General features: G+C 38.3%; 1 protein-coding gene and 1 long non-coding RNA gene across 5 annotated transcripts in view; one reads left to right on the top strand and one right to left on the bottom strand.

Moving 5' to 3' along the window:
- The window catches only part of epha8 (eph receptor A8), a 150,982-nt gene that overhangs the window by 67,507 nt on the left and 68,154 nt on the right, over nucleotides 1-15,321 (top strand). For all 4 annotated transcript variants that reach the window (XM_084927461.1, XM_084927460.1, XM_084927459.1 and 1 more), the window contains exons 3-5: nucleotides 5,312-5,365; nucleotides 6,558-6,701; nucleotides 7,509-7,658. In XM_084927461.1, the coding sequence (XP_084783587.1) occupies nucleotides 5,312-5,365; nucleotides 6,558-6,701; nucleotides 7,509-7,658 (348 nt within the window). The remainder of the gene's footprint in view (nucleotides 1-5,311; nucleotides 5,366-6,557; nucleotides 6,702-7,508; nucleotides 7,659-15,321) is intronic.
- On the bottom strand, nucleotides 152-2,671 carry LOC146386418 (uncharacterized). Its single transcript, XR_014800214.1, has 3 exons — nucleotides 2,297-2,671; nucleotides 2,159-2,206; nucleotides 152-985 (listed from the first exon to the last, which is right to left on the bottom strand). It is a non-coding gene; the product is annotated as an uncharacterized LOC146386418 (long non-coding RNA).

Here is a 15,321-nt window from a genome sequence, read left to right as displayed (position 1 = left end):
AGGATAACAAATGACAAGTAAATACTTCCTGTTGATGCTGACATGGCACAAAGATTAAAAAGTATATATTTGTTAGCAAAACAAAGAAGCTTGCAATAGCTGCTGAGTTTGACAGCTACACTCAAAATTTGTCTCAAAGTGTCGTGTGCAATTACAGTGTGAACTGGTCTGATTTTTACCCAGGAAGTAGTGTAGGAAATATGGGTGCCAGTTGGGCAACATATAGTCAGGCCCGTAAGCAAATGGACAATCACATTTTGTTGTTGTTTTGTTTTTTTATTGCTTCTGTACAGATCCAGTGGATTTTAAACTGTATAGTATGTCAATAACTGTTTTGGAAATACATAGTGTCACATTTTCAGAGACACAAAAGTAAGTGGAAAAACTGACATCGCAACTTAAAGGATTGTTTTGAGTAATGACTGCTTGAAGTGTTGAACCATGGACACCAAACGCTGTGTATCCTCCCTTGAGATGCTTTGCCAGGCCTTAACTGCAGCCACCTTTGGCTGCAGCTTGTTTGTGGGTCTCTCTCCCTTCTGTTTTCTCTTCAGTAAACTAAAAAGCATGCCTCGTTGGGTTCAGTTCAGGTGACCGACTGGCCATTGAAGAATCTCCATTCTCTTTGACTTGAGAAACTCTTGGGTTGCTTTTGCAGTACGCTTTCGATTATTATCTATTTGTACTGTGACGTGCTGTCCATTCAGGGTTGCATTTTTCAGCATTCGTCTGAATAAGAGCAGAGAGCACAGCCCTGTACACTTCAAAATTTATCATACCATTAGCAGTCACACCATCACTGAACGCTAGTGACCTGGTTCTGTTATAATGACAGTGGCTCTGTAATAATGTGTAATTGTGCATTTGGTGGGATAAAGTGGGTCCACTTGTCTCTTCAGAGGGTATGGTCACTGCAGTCAGCCATGGATGGGAGTTTTCTCCATTCTGCCATCATAGCAAGGGTAGATTGGGGGCCACATTTAACCTAAAAAACAAGAAAGACATATGGGAGGTTTTGGACATACATGTTAGAAAGCGCTGTACGACATCTTCATCAAAGCTGCAACATCCCAGCTGTCTTGGGATAGGCTCCAGCTACAAAATATCTTTTGCAAATGTGGTGTTCATTTGTTAAGTAATGTTCCATAAAGCAGTATGTCAGCAGTAGTGTCTACTGCTGCTATACTGCTTTATGGCACCAATTGTTCCTTTAGTTTAGAAGATCGTTTTCTGTCTTTGATATTGTTTGTGTTTTCCAATGGTAGTTATTATGGATATCTATGCCATGGGGAGTTTACATAGTTAATCATCAGTTTGGCTAGTGTTAAATGGCAGATCTCACATAAAAGTTACAATTAAATTGATTTCTTATTTATAAAATTACCCATTTCATTCCATACAAATCACCCTTGTGAACAATTCACCCTTTATAAGGACCTCTATTTTCTTTATGTAACATGCAAAAATATTTTTTCAACAAAAGCATGAAAAAGGAAGAAAGCTGCTCTCAAAATCACATTCCCTTACAGTTCTAGTTATTTGCATGAAATTTTGACATCTCACAATTGAGTCTCCATGTTACCATGAATAAACCAGTTGACAGAATATCCCCACTTCCTCAATGGAAGTCTGGGGATGCTTTTATTTCTATTAGAGGAGCCGAGAAGGATGATATTTACCCTCTCCCATCTTCATGTATGATGTTTCTGAGCAAGTGGATTTGCACATACAGAGAAAACTATAAGTAGGAAGAATATATAAAGTCCTTCTATACAGCAGTTTACTCAGTCTAGACTAGATTGTAATAGGTGCTTACATGTAAATTGAACTTCACATGTGTTTATCTTAAATGACTTTTCCATGATATGATAACATTTATTTCATGCAATTAATACAGTTCACATATAATGCAATAATCTTTGATATGTCACAAACTGGGCCATCAGTGGAACCCAATTGTATTCACCATCTTGGAACCATAAATGTCAGTCGAAGGCTATTTTAGATTTCTGAGATAGTCATGTCCGGATCAGTCATTGTGTCACAGAAAGACTGAAACTGCCATCTCCAGAGTCATTTTTCCATCATGATTTGAACTTTTTTTGTACCCAAAGAGCAGACTGTGACTACAATTGAGAGTTTTATAATGTTTACTTACAAATGAAGAGAGTTCAGTGACAGGCAGTAGGGAGTACTGGGGCAGTATCTGTAGAAAAGGAGAAAGAGAGTATTAGATAAAGTTGGTCTCATTCAGAGAATTGCCAAAATAAAGTGAGTGGACAAGTTGCGGTCTTACTTGTTAGTGCAGGAGAACAGTCCTTGGAACAGGGTTCTGGGAAGATCCAAGGTGAGCAGCAGAGTGTCGATGGTGAGTCAGTGGGCAGGTGAATGGCAGGAATCCACAGAGAGTATCTGGCTGTGAGACTGACAAAAGCTTGTGATTGGCTGTGAACTCTCGACTCCTTGAGGCTGATTTTCCAATGGATATGGATCAGACTTCAGGCAAGGAAATAGAAGACAGATAAAGATACTGAGTGGACATAATGAACTGGCAGAGAACGACTGCCACAGTTGGCCCTTAAATACACAGCACAATGAGTTGATGCTCAACAGGTGTGAAAGTGCAAGCCTATGTTCCCTCCATGGAAACACAGGTTTGCACCTGGATATTCAGCTTTTAAGATCCAACAGAGTTAGAGTTGGGTTGCATTTTAGATACATGCTAAAATGCAGAGACTAAATGGTGAACAGGCTGATCCATGTATAGCACTCTTCTACTCTTCTGGAGTACTCTATACAACATGCCACATATATCCAATCACACAAGCACTGTCTTTTAAGCTTCTTAGTGCTTCCTAAGCAGAGATGGGCAGTAACGCGTTACTTGTAACGCGTTACTGTAATCCGATTACTTTTTTCAAGTAACGAGTAAAGTAAGGGATTACTATCGCAAAAACTGTAATTAGATTACCGTTACTTTCCCGTAGGAACGCTGCGTTACTGCGTTACTAAAACCGTGATATTTTTTTTTGCGAGAATGTCTCATGACAGTGACGTAAGCAAGTGCGACGTTCGTGACAACAGCTGTGCGCAGATCAACAATGGATAATATATCGAGTGCGGGAGAGAGTATGAGCATGCAGCGTTTAAAGCGTGGAAGTACTGACCTTACTTTGAGTTTGATTCCATAAAAAGTGACAAAAACATTACAGCGAAAAAAAACCCCTAAACTTCCAAGAAAGCACCGAGTGCGCTACCACGTAATGGGAAATTCACAGAGAAACTCGCGGATTCTTCCACTGACCCCTGCGGCACACCTGCACCAGGATAAACCTCCGCCTACCCTACTCCTGCTTTACAGGTGAAAATAGAGCAAAAGGACCGCTAGTCTTTGACTTTATTTATTTTCTGCTGTGTTTTACTTGCATCTATTTGAAAGAGTGAGTGTAAACACAAAAAAAAAAATTATTTTATGTGCTGGAATGTGCAGAAAATAGGTTTAAATATTAAACAAATTTCTTCCAGTCAGAGAAACAAGTTTTAAAAAGGGACTTTTCCATTTGATTACATTTTGTATGATGGATTATGTAGAAAAAGTAGAATTGGGCTGAAAGATCTATTGCTTTATCACCTATTCAGGTTGTAAATCGTGTTTTTAAAAAGTAACTAAGTAATTAATTACTTTTGAAAATAAGTAATCAGTAAAGTAACGGGATTACTTTTTTGGGGAAGTAATCAGTAATTAGTTACTGATTACTTTTTTCAAGTAACTTGACCAACACTGTTCCTAAGTACCATTCATACACATTCAGACTCTTATTTGAGGTTAGTACCTTGCCTAAGGATACTTGGCCTGCAGACTGGAGGAGCTAGGGATCGATCCAGCAACCTTCCAATCAGTAGATGACCTGCGCTACCTCCTGAGCTACAGCCACCTGTAAAATTTAAAAATGTAACTAAATGCTACATTGGTCTTACAGTTCTACTTTTTATAAGAGTTCCCTTTTGGTAAGCCAAAATTTAAAAATTCCATATTGGGGGTAAATGTAAATCTAACCCTAACTATGAACTTGTCGCTAGCTACAGGATGGATGTCCAGAGGTGACTATATGTGCTTTGGGTGTCTCTGTTCTCTTTAGCTGCTTATGAAGTATTGTAAAGTGTATTTTACCTGTACACTCATCATTATCATAAAGTCAGGTGAATTAGACTTTCACTACTGTCACCCTACACTGAAATCTGATTCTAGACCCTCACATTGACTAATTTGACTAAAAATTTGGGATTTGACAGTTATGTGTCAACCAGCTATACAGTTTCAGGCATATCTACATGTGAAATGAAATGCAAATGGATGCTAATTAAAATGCCTCGTTTACATTTGTTGTGCTTGTGAATACAAAAATAGTCTGAGCGGTATGTTTAGTAAGGCAGAGGCCTCTTCTTGGAAAGACGCAGAACAGTGCCCAATGGTGCATTTAAATACATGATTTTGAACTTAATATTCTTGTTTATTGTACTTCATAAAATCTGAACATTTTCTGGGTATCTGTAGATAGACGAATTTAGGAGTTCAGCTGACAGGTACTGTATATCTGCCTCCTCCATACAGGAAAGGAGTGAAAGGGGCTTCCTGTGATTGACTTTCTATCTAAGGCTGAATGTAGATGCAAGGAAGTGTAACACACATAAGCACTTTTGGAAATACCAAAGCATTGCACTTACTATTCCTCCTGTAATGCTATAATTACCCACCAACGGTATTCAGTAAACAGTGTAAATCAGATTACATGCATGTACATGAGGTGGATTACATTAAAGGAAATGCGCCTCATCGGAATTCCGTAAAGTGAATTCCAACAATGCAGAAATGTAGATCTTGTGATTGCATGTGTGTATCAGGTGGAATGAATCAGCATGTTTAAGATCTTAAGTTTAACAGATTAAAAACGAGAAAAAAGATGCTTTACGGAGAAAAAGAATGTGAAGGTCAGGTTTTTTCTGACTGGCAAACATTTGTCACTCCAACACACGCACAAGATAATGAGGTTTGAAATCACCACCAATCATCTGGAAACTGAGACCTTGCTCTTCACATTCTCTGAGATTCATATACAGTACATGACGCATCTGCTGCATGACTGCCGCCTCTGTGACGGCAGTCGCCTCATGTTTTATTTGATGTCAAAACTAATGATCACAAAAGAATGCATGATCATGTGGGAAATAGAAACTATGAATCTGAGAAATGCAGGAACGTCTGACTAACCTGAGAATGTTTGCTTCTCTGTCGTGCTCTCTCTTTCCACAGTGGGATGCCATTAATGAGATGGACGAGTACTTCAGTCCTATCCACACATACCAGGTGTGTAATGTTCGTATTGTACTGTGGGGCTGAGTGTGTTAGGATTAACTGTTATGAGAACTTCACCTTGATCCGGGGAAACTGGGATTTTTCCATCTAAATTAAGTTTGATTTTAAAACACAAACTGTGAATTAATTAATCATAAATCAGTTCTTTATTTTATTAGGTTATATAGATGGTGCACTACTAATACTGCAGAAATTACAATTCCTCATTATGTACCAAAGTTGAAAATTTTTAACTTATCTGTAAGTTTTCAGTCTGCACCTGAATAATTGTGACAGATGGAACTTTGACATGTATTTGTCTTCATTCATCGACTAGTCTTTAACTCACAAAAACATCCAATGAAATCCTAGGAAAGTGTATCAGTAGAGCTGATATTCCATGTCCTGACATAGTTGGACACTTTATTGTTTATAAAACAGTTCCCATAGATAAAGCTATTATACTCGAACAATAAGAGAAATCAGCTTATACAATCATTTATTCGACAAAGATATTGATAGAATAATTTTTTTCTGAGTTGACTTCTTTATACTGGCTAAATCTGAGCAATCCCATCATGACTGCAGGAACAGTCACTTTGAGCCAAACTGTTGCAGCCGTAACTGTAGATGCTGAGATGTTTTACATCAAAAGGTCTGGTGTTAAGTGACCAGTCCTGGACTTCTAGATGTTGTTAAATAATATTTTAAATAATATAGGGACGATTTTTTGTTTTTTTGTTTGTTTTTCTCCATCGTTCAACTCACATCACAGTTTTTTTCTGAAAGTCTTACCTGAATGGTGTAGTGGGGCCGGACGGACGTGGTCCCAGCTAATGAAATTAATTCAAATTGAGAAAAGAATAACAAAATGCAAATATATGTGTGACATTTGTGTAGTTTATAAACACTTTACTTTAGAGTTTACTTATTAAAATGAAAAATTTCAGCAATTTGCTTACTTAAATACTAATTATTTGCTCTTAAATATTAATTAACTATAACAAATTAAATTAGAAAATTGCCTGCCAGAGCCAGCAATAAAAATAATCATTTTTTATTCCCCATTCAAAATTCTTATGTGGAAATATTGTTATTTATTTTTTTATTTATTTTATTCTAAACTAATGTTAAGGCAAATGACTTTTATGTACATGTTCCAAATAGAAGCTGTGAAATGACAACAGATCTTCCTCTGAATTAGGTCTGTAACGTGATGAGCCCGAGCCAGAACAATTGGCTGGTGACAGGCTGGATCCCTCGGGAAGGAGCCAGGAGGATCTACATCGAGGTCAAGTTCACCCTGAGAGACTGTAACAGCATGCCTGGAGTACTGGGCACCTGCAAGGTAACAGACAGACTGGAAGGAAAGGGGGGAGGGGGTGGGTGGGTGAAGTCCAACATTTGTTGACTAAAGCTGGCAAAGAAAATGCACACAGAGTAACTTGTGTTCACTGTATTGAGTATGCTCATTATTCTGAGTATTATGTCAACTCAGAGTAATGGTATCAAACATTTGCCATCTGGTGGTCTGTCTTATGTGCTAAAATTAAAGCATTTTTCATCACAACACTAATTATGACCATCCGAAACCTGAGAAAATGAGAACCAGCTGCAGCTCTGAGGCTGTGTTGTTACTTCATTGAATGACCTAAATATAGACTTATGAAAGCTTTGCCATTGCTAGGAAGCTAACCAGAAGTAACAATGGGACTATTGTGAAGTTTACTCAAAATGATGCTAATAAAATAAACACTGATAGTCAAATTTTACTTATTAAATCTTAGTTATTTATCAACAAAAGTGCTCCAATGCTAGCAGGACTTGACAAACTTTTTTATGTACATGAGTCCTTAACTTGACTTTTGGACTGGTAATAGAACAAGATAAGAACAGCATTTTTGAATTACTGTGGTGGTGATAGCATCTTACATTGGGAAGGAAAATAACAAATTTTAGAGGAACTGAAAAGACTACATTATTTGTAGAAATTGTTTCCAAATGCCACCTTTGGGAGGGAAAATGACAGACTATGTGAATCTTACATCAGTATTTTGGCTTTTGCAAAGCATGGAGATATGGTTCCAACATACCTCTGATTTTGTAATATGATGAACAAGCGTGCAGTACTTATGACACCATAATTGTTCTGCAGGAAACTTTCAACCTGTACTACTACGAGTCTGACAGAGCGGTGGGCTCAGCCATACGGGAGAACCAGTTCATTAAGATCGACACCATCGCTGCTGACGAGAGCTTCACAGGGGTGGACCTGGGAGTCAGACGACTCAAACTCAACACAGAGGTACGAGTAACTCAGCAATACTACAGGTGAATGTCAGTCCAGGCTTTCAAAGCAAAATCTCACGTTGGATTGTAAGTTAGCATGCACACCTCCACACAAGTTCAAAACAAGTTGGAAGCATCCACATCCACAGGAGAGCCTCTTCCAGTCACGTCACGCAAACTGTTTTGAGCTCGTGTCTGCACAGCTGTGAGAGAAAACAAATAGCAGCACTTGGCTCAGTGTTTTTCAGATGTGATTTGATATTGACAACAGCTTCAAATTTGATATAAGATAGTGGTACTACACTATTATTGATACCTAACTCTGTTGCCACTCTGTTTGGAAGCAGAACAATCAGTATTAGGACATTTACTTAGTTATCAGCTAAAGCTAGCAAGCTGGGTTAGCAAGCTTCATGAAACCATTGTATAAATGCAATACAGTGTTCTAATTGTACTAATACAAACAGAATGTTACTCAGCAATACTGAAGCCTTTTCTGAATCTCATAGAAGGCCATATAACAACCACATTAACACAGCTGAGAGAGCCAGTAGTGTGGTGTGACTTAGCCTCAAAATTAGCTATCAGAAAGAGCTTTAGCTATAAATTTTATATGACAGTGAAGCTTATAACAGGCCCAAATGTTTTTTTCTATCTGGGTGTAAACATGTCATTTTCATGACTGAGGTTAGGATTCACAACAGTGGAGTGTGTATGAGGTTCCACAACAGGAACTGTAGTCTTTTTATATCTTAGATTTAGAAATTTAAAGCTGAATTTTTGCCTTGTTTCAGGTCATCTCACCTTGCAGCAGGAAAAAGATTAAAAGAAATATTTAATTAGAGTATTTAAATTCAGTTTCTTTTTTCATGTAGACATTAATTTTTATTTTTACAAATATTATTGTGGCCAATAATATTGTTACTAGATCATTAAAAAAATAAATGAATTACATTATAATAATTATACTTAATGATATATATTGTAGAGAACCTGTGACTTTCACAAATGAATCCAAAGAAGTAATTTTATATATTTTTATTTTATTTATTTATTTATACAGCACATTTAATAACAACAGAGAGTTGACCAAAGTGCTGTACAAAGTAATAATTAAATAATGACATTAACATCAACAACAGGTAAGAAAATTCAAAGAAAATTAGGATAAAAAGAATTAGTAACTCTCATGCAGTATCGAAAGCCAAAGTGAAAAAATATGTTTTAAGATGGGATTTAAAAAGAGTGACAGTTGGGACCTTTCTAATGTGGAGAGGTAGATCATTCCACATTTTCGGCGCCACAACCGCAAACGCCCGATCCCCTCTATGAACCATCCTAGACTTGTGTAAGGTGAGGAGTAAACGATCACTTGATCACTTAATGTGCATCTATGTTTAAGTGGGGAGGAGTAGCACACAGGAAAATGATAATTTTTGCCTCATGACAAATGCTGATCCATGATTGCACAGCATATGTTTAATTCTTACAAGAAAGCTACAGAAGCAGCCCCCTGATAACCTGGAAAGAGCAGCAAAACTCATAATTAGCTGACTAATTACCAAACAGTGTTGATGCATCAGAAGCTTGATGAGTTTGTTTGATGGTGAAATGCATATTTAATTCATCAATTAGGTGTGCAAACAAAGCTACTGGTTGTGCAGCAGTGATGGTTTTTCAGCATTTAGACATGTCCCTTTTAAAGGTACAATAAGTCAGTTTTGAGGTTGCTTAATAGAAAAAATGAAAATTGAGCTAATGCGTTCTCATGAATGTAGAATTAATCCATTAAAAATAATCAAGAGCGAGTGCAGGTTTGTGGAGGCTGCCATGTTTCCCCGCCATATTGAATACAGTGGCTGAGATGGACATCGCCATCGCCAAACATGGCGCCATCCACCGTGTTTTATGTCTGTAGCTAGAAACCAGCCACATATGTAGTATAGCTTATAATCAATAGCTCTTTCAGTTTATTAGACATGCAACCCTCCTGTCTCGGGACACCTCCCAGATAGCAAGGAAACATTGAAACAATGTTGAGTCAATATCAGGCGATGTCATTGAATCAGCGTTGAAGTGTGACGTTGACCTAACGTCACTCTTGCACCCTTTTTTAATGTTGAAACAATGTCAGGTTTTGATGTTGAATCAATGTTGAAACCTGACATTGATTCAACGTTATATTTTCTAATACTGTTGACATTGAAACAATATCAGATTCTGATATTGAAACACTGTTGAGCTATGGTGTTGATTTTCCACCTCTTTCGCACAGTTGCTTTTTATTAAAACAACAGTTAAATCATGACTGGAAATCTACCTCTCTTTATAGGTATTTTAACCAATACTAAACTACTGCATGTTTCCATCAATACTTAAACCACCTAAACACATAATTGTACTTATTCCTCAAATTGGACACCCTTTATAAAAAAAACAAATGTCTCACAATGTATCATGTCAATATTAATATCCTAAAATAAGAAAGCATTGCATGTGATGTAACAGAGAAAAAAAACTAAACAAAAAAAGGTCAATAGGCATGTTTCGTTTGCTAAATACTTTATTAAAAGACAGTTTCCTATTTACATTTAATTGTTTCACAGAAGTTTGTAATTTTTTACTCCGGGATGGGGATGCATGATGTGTGTCCTGCACCACCCAAACGATCTGGGGCGTATCGGAGCCATTTCTGCACTGCTTGTGCAAAGACAAACTCGGACATAGAGTTTGCCCCTAACTGCTGCGTCAGGCAATCTAGGACAAAAATACACACACACACACACACACACACACACACACACACACACACACACACAAACACACACACACACAAACAAAAAAAGTGAATTAGAGCACATGAATAAGCTCTTGTTAACTGTCTTCAGCGGGGAGAAAGTATGTAAACTCCTAGACTGATAAACATGAAAGTCACCAGGCGTAAATCTGCAAACAGCCGCATTTGATTCCCAAAGAGCTATGAGCGGAAAAAGTGATAAGTCTTAGCATGGTGTGCCGTGTATCCTTTAAAACAAAATAAACATGAGGTCCTCAGGCTGTACAAACTACAACCCGAGGACTAAACAAGCCAAAGACCAAAGACTCCATCTCCAGATTAACCGGACATGAATGTCTTGTTATTAAGAAAGACAAAGTAATATAGCAAAAAAACGGTAAAACTTACAGCGCTCTGCAAATGCATATTTGGTATCTTTAAATGCCATTTTTTGCGTTGTCTGGTCCTTGGTTTTTTTCCCTGCCCAGTATAGTACCGAGGCCAGCTCGTTTGTAATGGCATAAGCCATTACACGGCGGACTCGCACCTCCAGTGTGGTCCAGCAGCACCAATCAAGGCAAAGCGTCTCACCTATAGACACATTTTAAGAGATGGAATTAGCGTGTCTCATGTCTTAAATGTGTATGCAAGTGCTTGTGTGTTTAATCAACAGGCCGTTGTTATGTATTTAAATCACATCTGACAGCTATTACACTTTATAGTTACAAAGTGTACATAACCTTTATATACTTACCATTGCCTTATTTGCCTCTTGTGATTGAAGAGCTGCCTCTGCATTGTTTAGCTCCTCAATGTTGTGCAAGGGCAAATCCAGAGGCAGTACTCCAGCATCTACCGATTCATTGCAGCAGGAATGGCGGATGTCTCTGACCTCCTCACGGAGTTCGTTAACAGCTCTCGTCAGGTCTGACAGCATAGTTAATATCTTTTGTGAGGTCGCATCTGTTTAAAAAAACAATTCCAGAAAAATTAATGGCTTAAGCAGTGAGAGGCGAAAAACTAATATATCCATAAGTGATGGTGTAACATTCTGCATTCAAGTATAAGTTGTTCTAACTGCTAAGAGTTTTTGCTAGTTTTTGCCTGTCACATATATTTGATATTTGTATATGTAGCTTGCCATCACCAGTGCGTGAATTATGTGTGAATGGGTGGATGACTGAATGTGTAAAGCGCTTTGGGGTCCTTAGGGACTAGTTAAAGCGCTGTACAAATATAGGCCATTTACCATTTATACCATGTAAAATCTGAAATTCCAAGATTTTCGAACTTGCCTTGTAATAGTGGCCTCACAGAGTCTCTGGAATCTACAGAAAAACAAATCACAACAAGATGACATTCAGGAGTATAAACTGGTGTTTTGAAGATAAGAGTACAATGACATTGTGATTCAGCTTTAAAACAATTTTAAAAGCATACCATCTATAGGGAAGGCCTCGACATCATACTCTGCATGCTGGGGAGATCGCAAAGCTGTGTCGGTTTGCGTGTTGTGCCGGAGTGGCGAAAGGTGCCAGAAGCTGGGCGGGGCATTATGATGCCTGCTGTCAGTGGGCTGGGGGGAAGACTGCAGAGTGGTGAGGGCTGTTTAGAAAAAGACAATTTTTTTTAAGTATTTAAGAATACAGACAACTTGTCAAAAGTTTCCTTGTGTCACACACAGATTCGTACAAAGACACTAGACAGTATTTTATTACCTGGTATTTTCACTCGAGGGGCCTGGGGAAACCGTTTTTTGTGGGCTGCTCATCCTCTGAGTCACTATATGTGTACAGGGGATTTGGTCTAAAGAAAAAAAGTTGAAAACGGTCATAAGTAATTACAAATGTGCTTTTGGAATATTTTTTCCTAAAGTTACAGTTTGATTTATAACAACACACACAGGAAATGGAGATGTGCAAGAAGGTACAGTATACAAGGAATTTTTGAAGTGCACAAGTGTACACGGCTTTGCATTTTTAAAAAGTTTACAAGCTTCCACTTTTTGGACTATATTATGTGGTGATATTGCAGTATGCAAGCACCACAGATATGTATAAAAGACAAGATCATAAATTCTTAGCAATCAAAGATATGTTTGTGAAATAAAAAAAGTTTTACTTGTGCTTTCTTTTATGACTGGTCTGAGTTTCAGCTTCGGACTGAAGGTCAGACGTATCACATTGTTCACTTAGATATTTCTGAAGACTGCGTTCTGCTTCGTGAAATGTGTCTGGAAGTACAAACACAATGTATGGCCAGACATAAATTAGGACACGAAAAACTTGTTATTGTTACATTTATACAACACCAATCCAGATGATACCCACCATGGCTTATTAGAAGTCGGACTGGTGCATAGGTGAGCCATGTTGCACCAGGATGAACTCTCCTCTTTACTGCGGCGTGGATCCTGAATGTGTCTCGCGGAGGATATGGAGGCCATGACAATTTCTTCCCATTTATCCACAAACTAGGGACTATTTCTGTACCACCAGTGCTGAACTGCACAATGCACCAGTCTTTCATTTTTATCTTTTTTTTAATTTGGAGTCCTTTTTTGCCCTGTCTAGGATAAACAGGAAACAGATAATTACAATATATTTCATAGTCACTACAAAACTTGATCTATTGATTGAACTAAATAATAAATAATAGCTTAAAATGTATATAGGCAACAATTACAAGCAAACCTGATAAAACAAACTCTTTTTTTTCTACATACAACTGCGTGTGTATATGTAAGCATTTAAACACTGAAGATAATAAAATTAACAGTATTTTGTCTCAGTATGCCATTGTAGGAATTCATGGCACCGAGACAAAAACTTGGCGCACAGTGTGGCGTCAAAATAGGCGTACACCTTTGACGCTGCGTTTTCTCCGTTTTCCTCACGTAATGCTAAAACGGAGTTTTCGAAAATATCCACCCTGGCAGGCGTCTTTAAAAATCTCAGTTTTCAGTTAACGAAAACGCAGTTTACGTGTGGACAAAAGGTGCAAACGCAAGGTAGGTGAGCGTGCAACGTAAAGTTAGGTGAGCGTGCAGCGTAAAGTTAGTTGAGCGTGCAACGTAAAGTTAGGTGAGCGTGCAACGTAAAGTTTGAATTGAGTGCGAATCGAAGCGGGTGCTCTCCAATCATTAAAAGTAACAAAGTCATTGAACACATTTATACAGTTACCTTTACGTTTATCAATCATATATCACAGATTTACAATTTTTTGTAGTACTATGCTAAAAAGCAACTACACAGCGAAAGTCTGGGTCAAGCGCTGAGGCGATGGCAAGAACAAAGGAACCCTCGAAGCGTTAAAGCTAGCTTTGTAAGGGAATATAACGGAAAAGTATGAAACGAAAATGTTTTCTTTGTTGATAGACTTTGTTCGCAGTGCAATTTATTTGTTGCCGGATTGTAAGATGAAAGTAGACACAATTTCGGGCTCCCACGTTTTGTCCGAAACTTTACATTAACAAGTTTGTTTGTTTTTATACTGTTATTCAAATGCAACCGTGGAAATAACGAATAGAACAAAAGTCATTCATTCTTACCTTATACTAATCGTGGTGCAGGCCAGTGCAGTGCATGAACTGATGCCTTCTCCGGTCAATTCCGCTGAGAGTAAATCTAATGTCCCGCTCTACTGTACAAGACAATGGTTACCTGGAGGGATGACTGCGAGAGGGGGTGCTATGGAATAGTCCAAGTGGTAGCAGCTTTAATTTCCCGCTCAACCATAAATCGATGGTTTTTCAACGTGATTGTTGTCACCTTGTCAACTATAAATAGATCAACAATCAACGATGACAGAACAACAGTGAATCAATGTTATTTCAATGTCAGTGTCAGGTTTCATCAGTATTTCAATGTTGTTTCAACATTGGTTTTGTGTTGACATTTCAATCCTGACGATTCTGATGGTTCAGATGGAAAATCAACATCTGTTCAATGTCTCCTTGCTATCTGGGCTGACAGTGAGCCAGCTAAACAACAACAGCTGGTTATAAGCTAACGCTATGCCAGCCAATTAAGTGGCATAGCTGGGACCTAAAAATCTCACTTTCTCTATGATAAACAATGTGATTACATTCTCGCATTATAAGAATTTGACTAAGTGTCCGAGTACACCAATGTTCTATCCATTTCCAGCAGTATTCCACTACAGAACTAACCTCAGCTAACGTCAGCTAACAGCGTTAGCTCGGTGGTGAGTACCCTTCAGTAATAGTAATAAATCACACAGCAATAATACATCGAAGATACTGAAGTGGCACATAACCCAGATAGCTACCACAACTAAAACAAGGTAGCTGCAGTAGGCTAATGTTAGTTTTTAAAAAAGAACTTACTTCCAGATGTTTCTTTAGGTTGGAGGTGGAGTCTTTTGACTCTGAGAGCAGCTTGGTTGTACAGTCAGATTTCACCCGTCCCTTTCTTCTTTAATTGGAGATTATCTATCGGAATTTCAGGAGCAGGACCAGGAGCAGGACCGCGCCTCCAAACACTCACCTTCCAGTTGTCATCTATGTAGGTTCCCCCAGTTCTGAAAGCTGTTCATTCTCGTTTACATGCTCCACCGTCCCTCCGTCCTTGTTCTCAATTCTTTAACTTCTTCATTTCTATTTCGTGCATGGGGATCTGCCAGGCCCGGGAGCCATCGGCAGTCCCCTTCGAGGCCTTCCCCAAACCGTAGCTCAATTCATGTCAAAGCATTCACTTTTACCTACTAAAACGCTGTCAAACCTAAAATGAGGATGTGGGCCCAGCTAGTGAAATATGAAGTGGTGTCAGAATTTTTAAGTAAGAAATGCATTCCTGCCCATGCACTGCTGGCTTGGTTGTGCTGGCTCAAGGTCCATTGTGTAACTGATGCCACCAACATTTTATACATATATATATATATA

This window comes from Perissodus microlepis, chromosome 5 (genome assembly GCF_051167445.1).
Source record: "Perissodus microlepis isolate ML-2025 ecotype Zambia chromosome 5, ASM5116744v1, whole genome shotgun sequence".
NCBI lineage: Eukaryota > Metazoa > Chordata > Actinopteri > Cichliformes > Cichlidae > Perissodus > Perissodus microlepis.
This window is presented reverse-complemented; position numbering and strand designations above follow the sequence as displayed.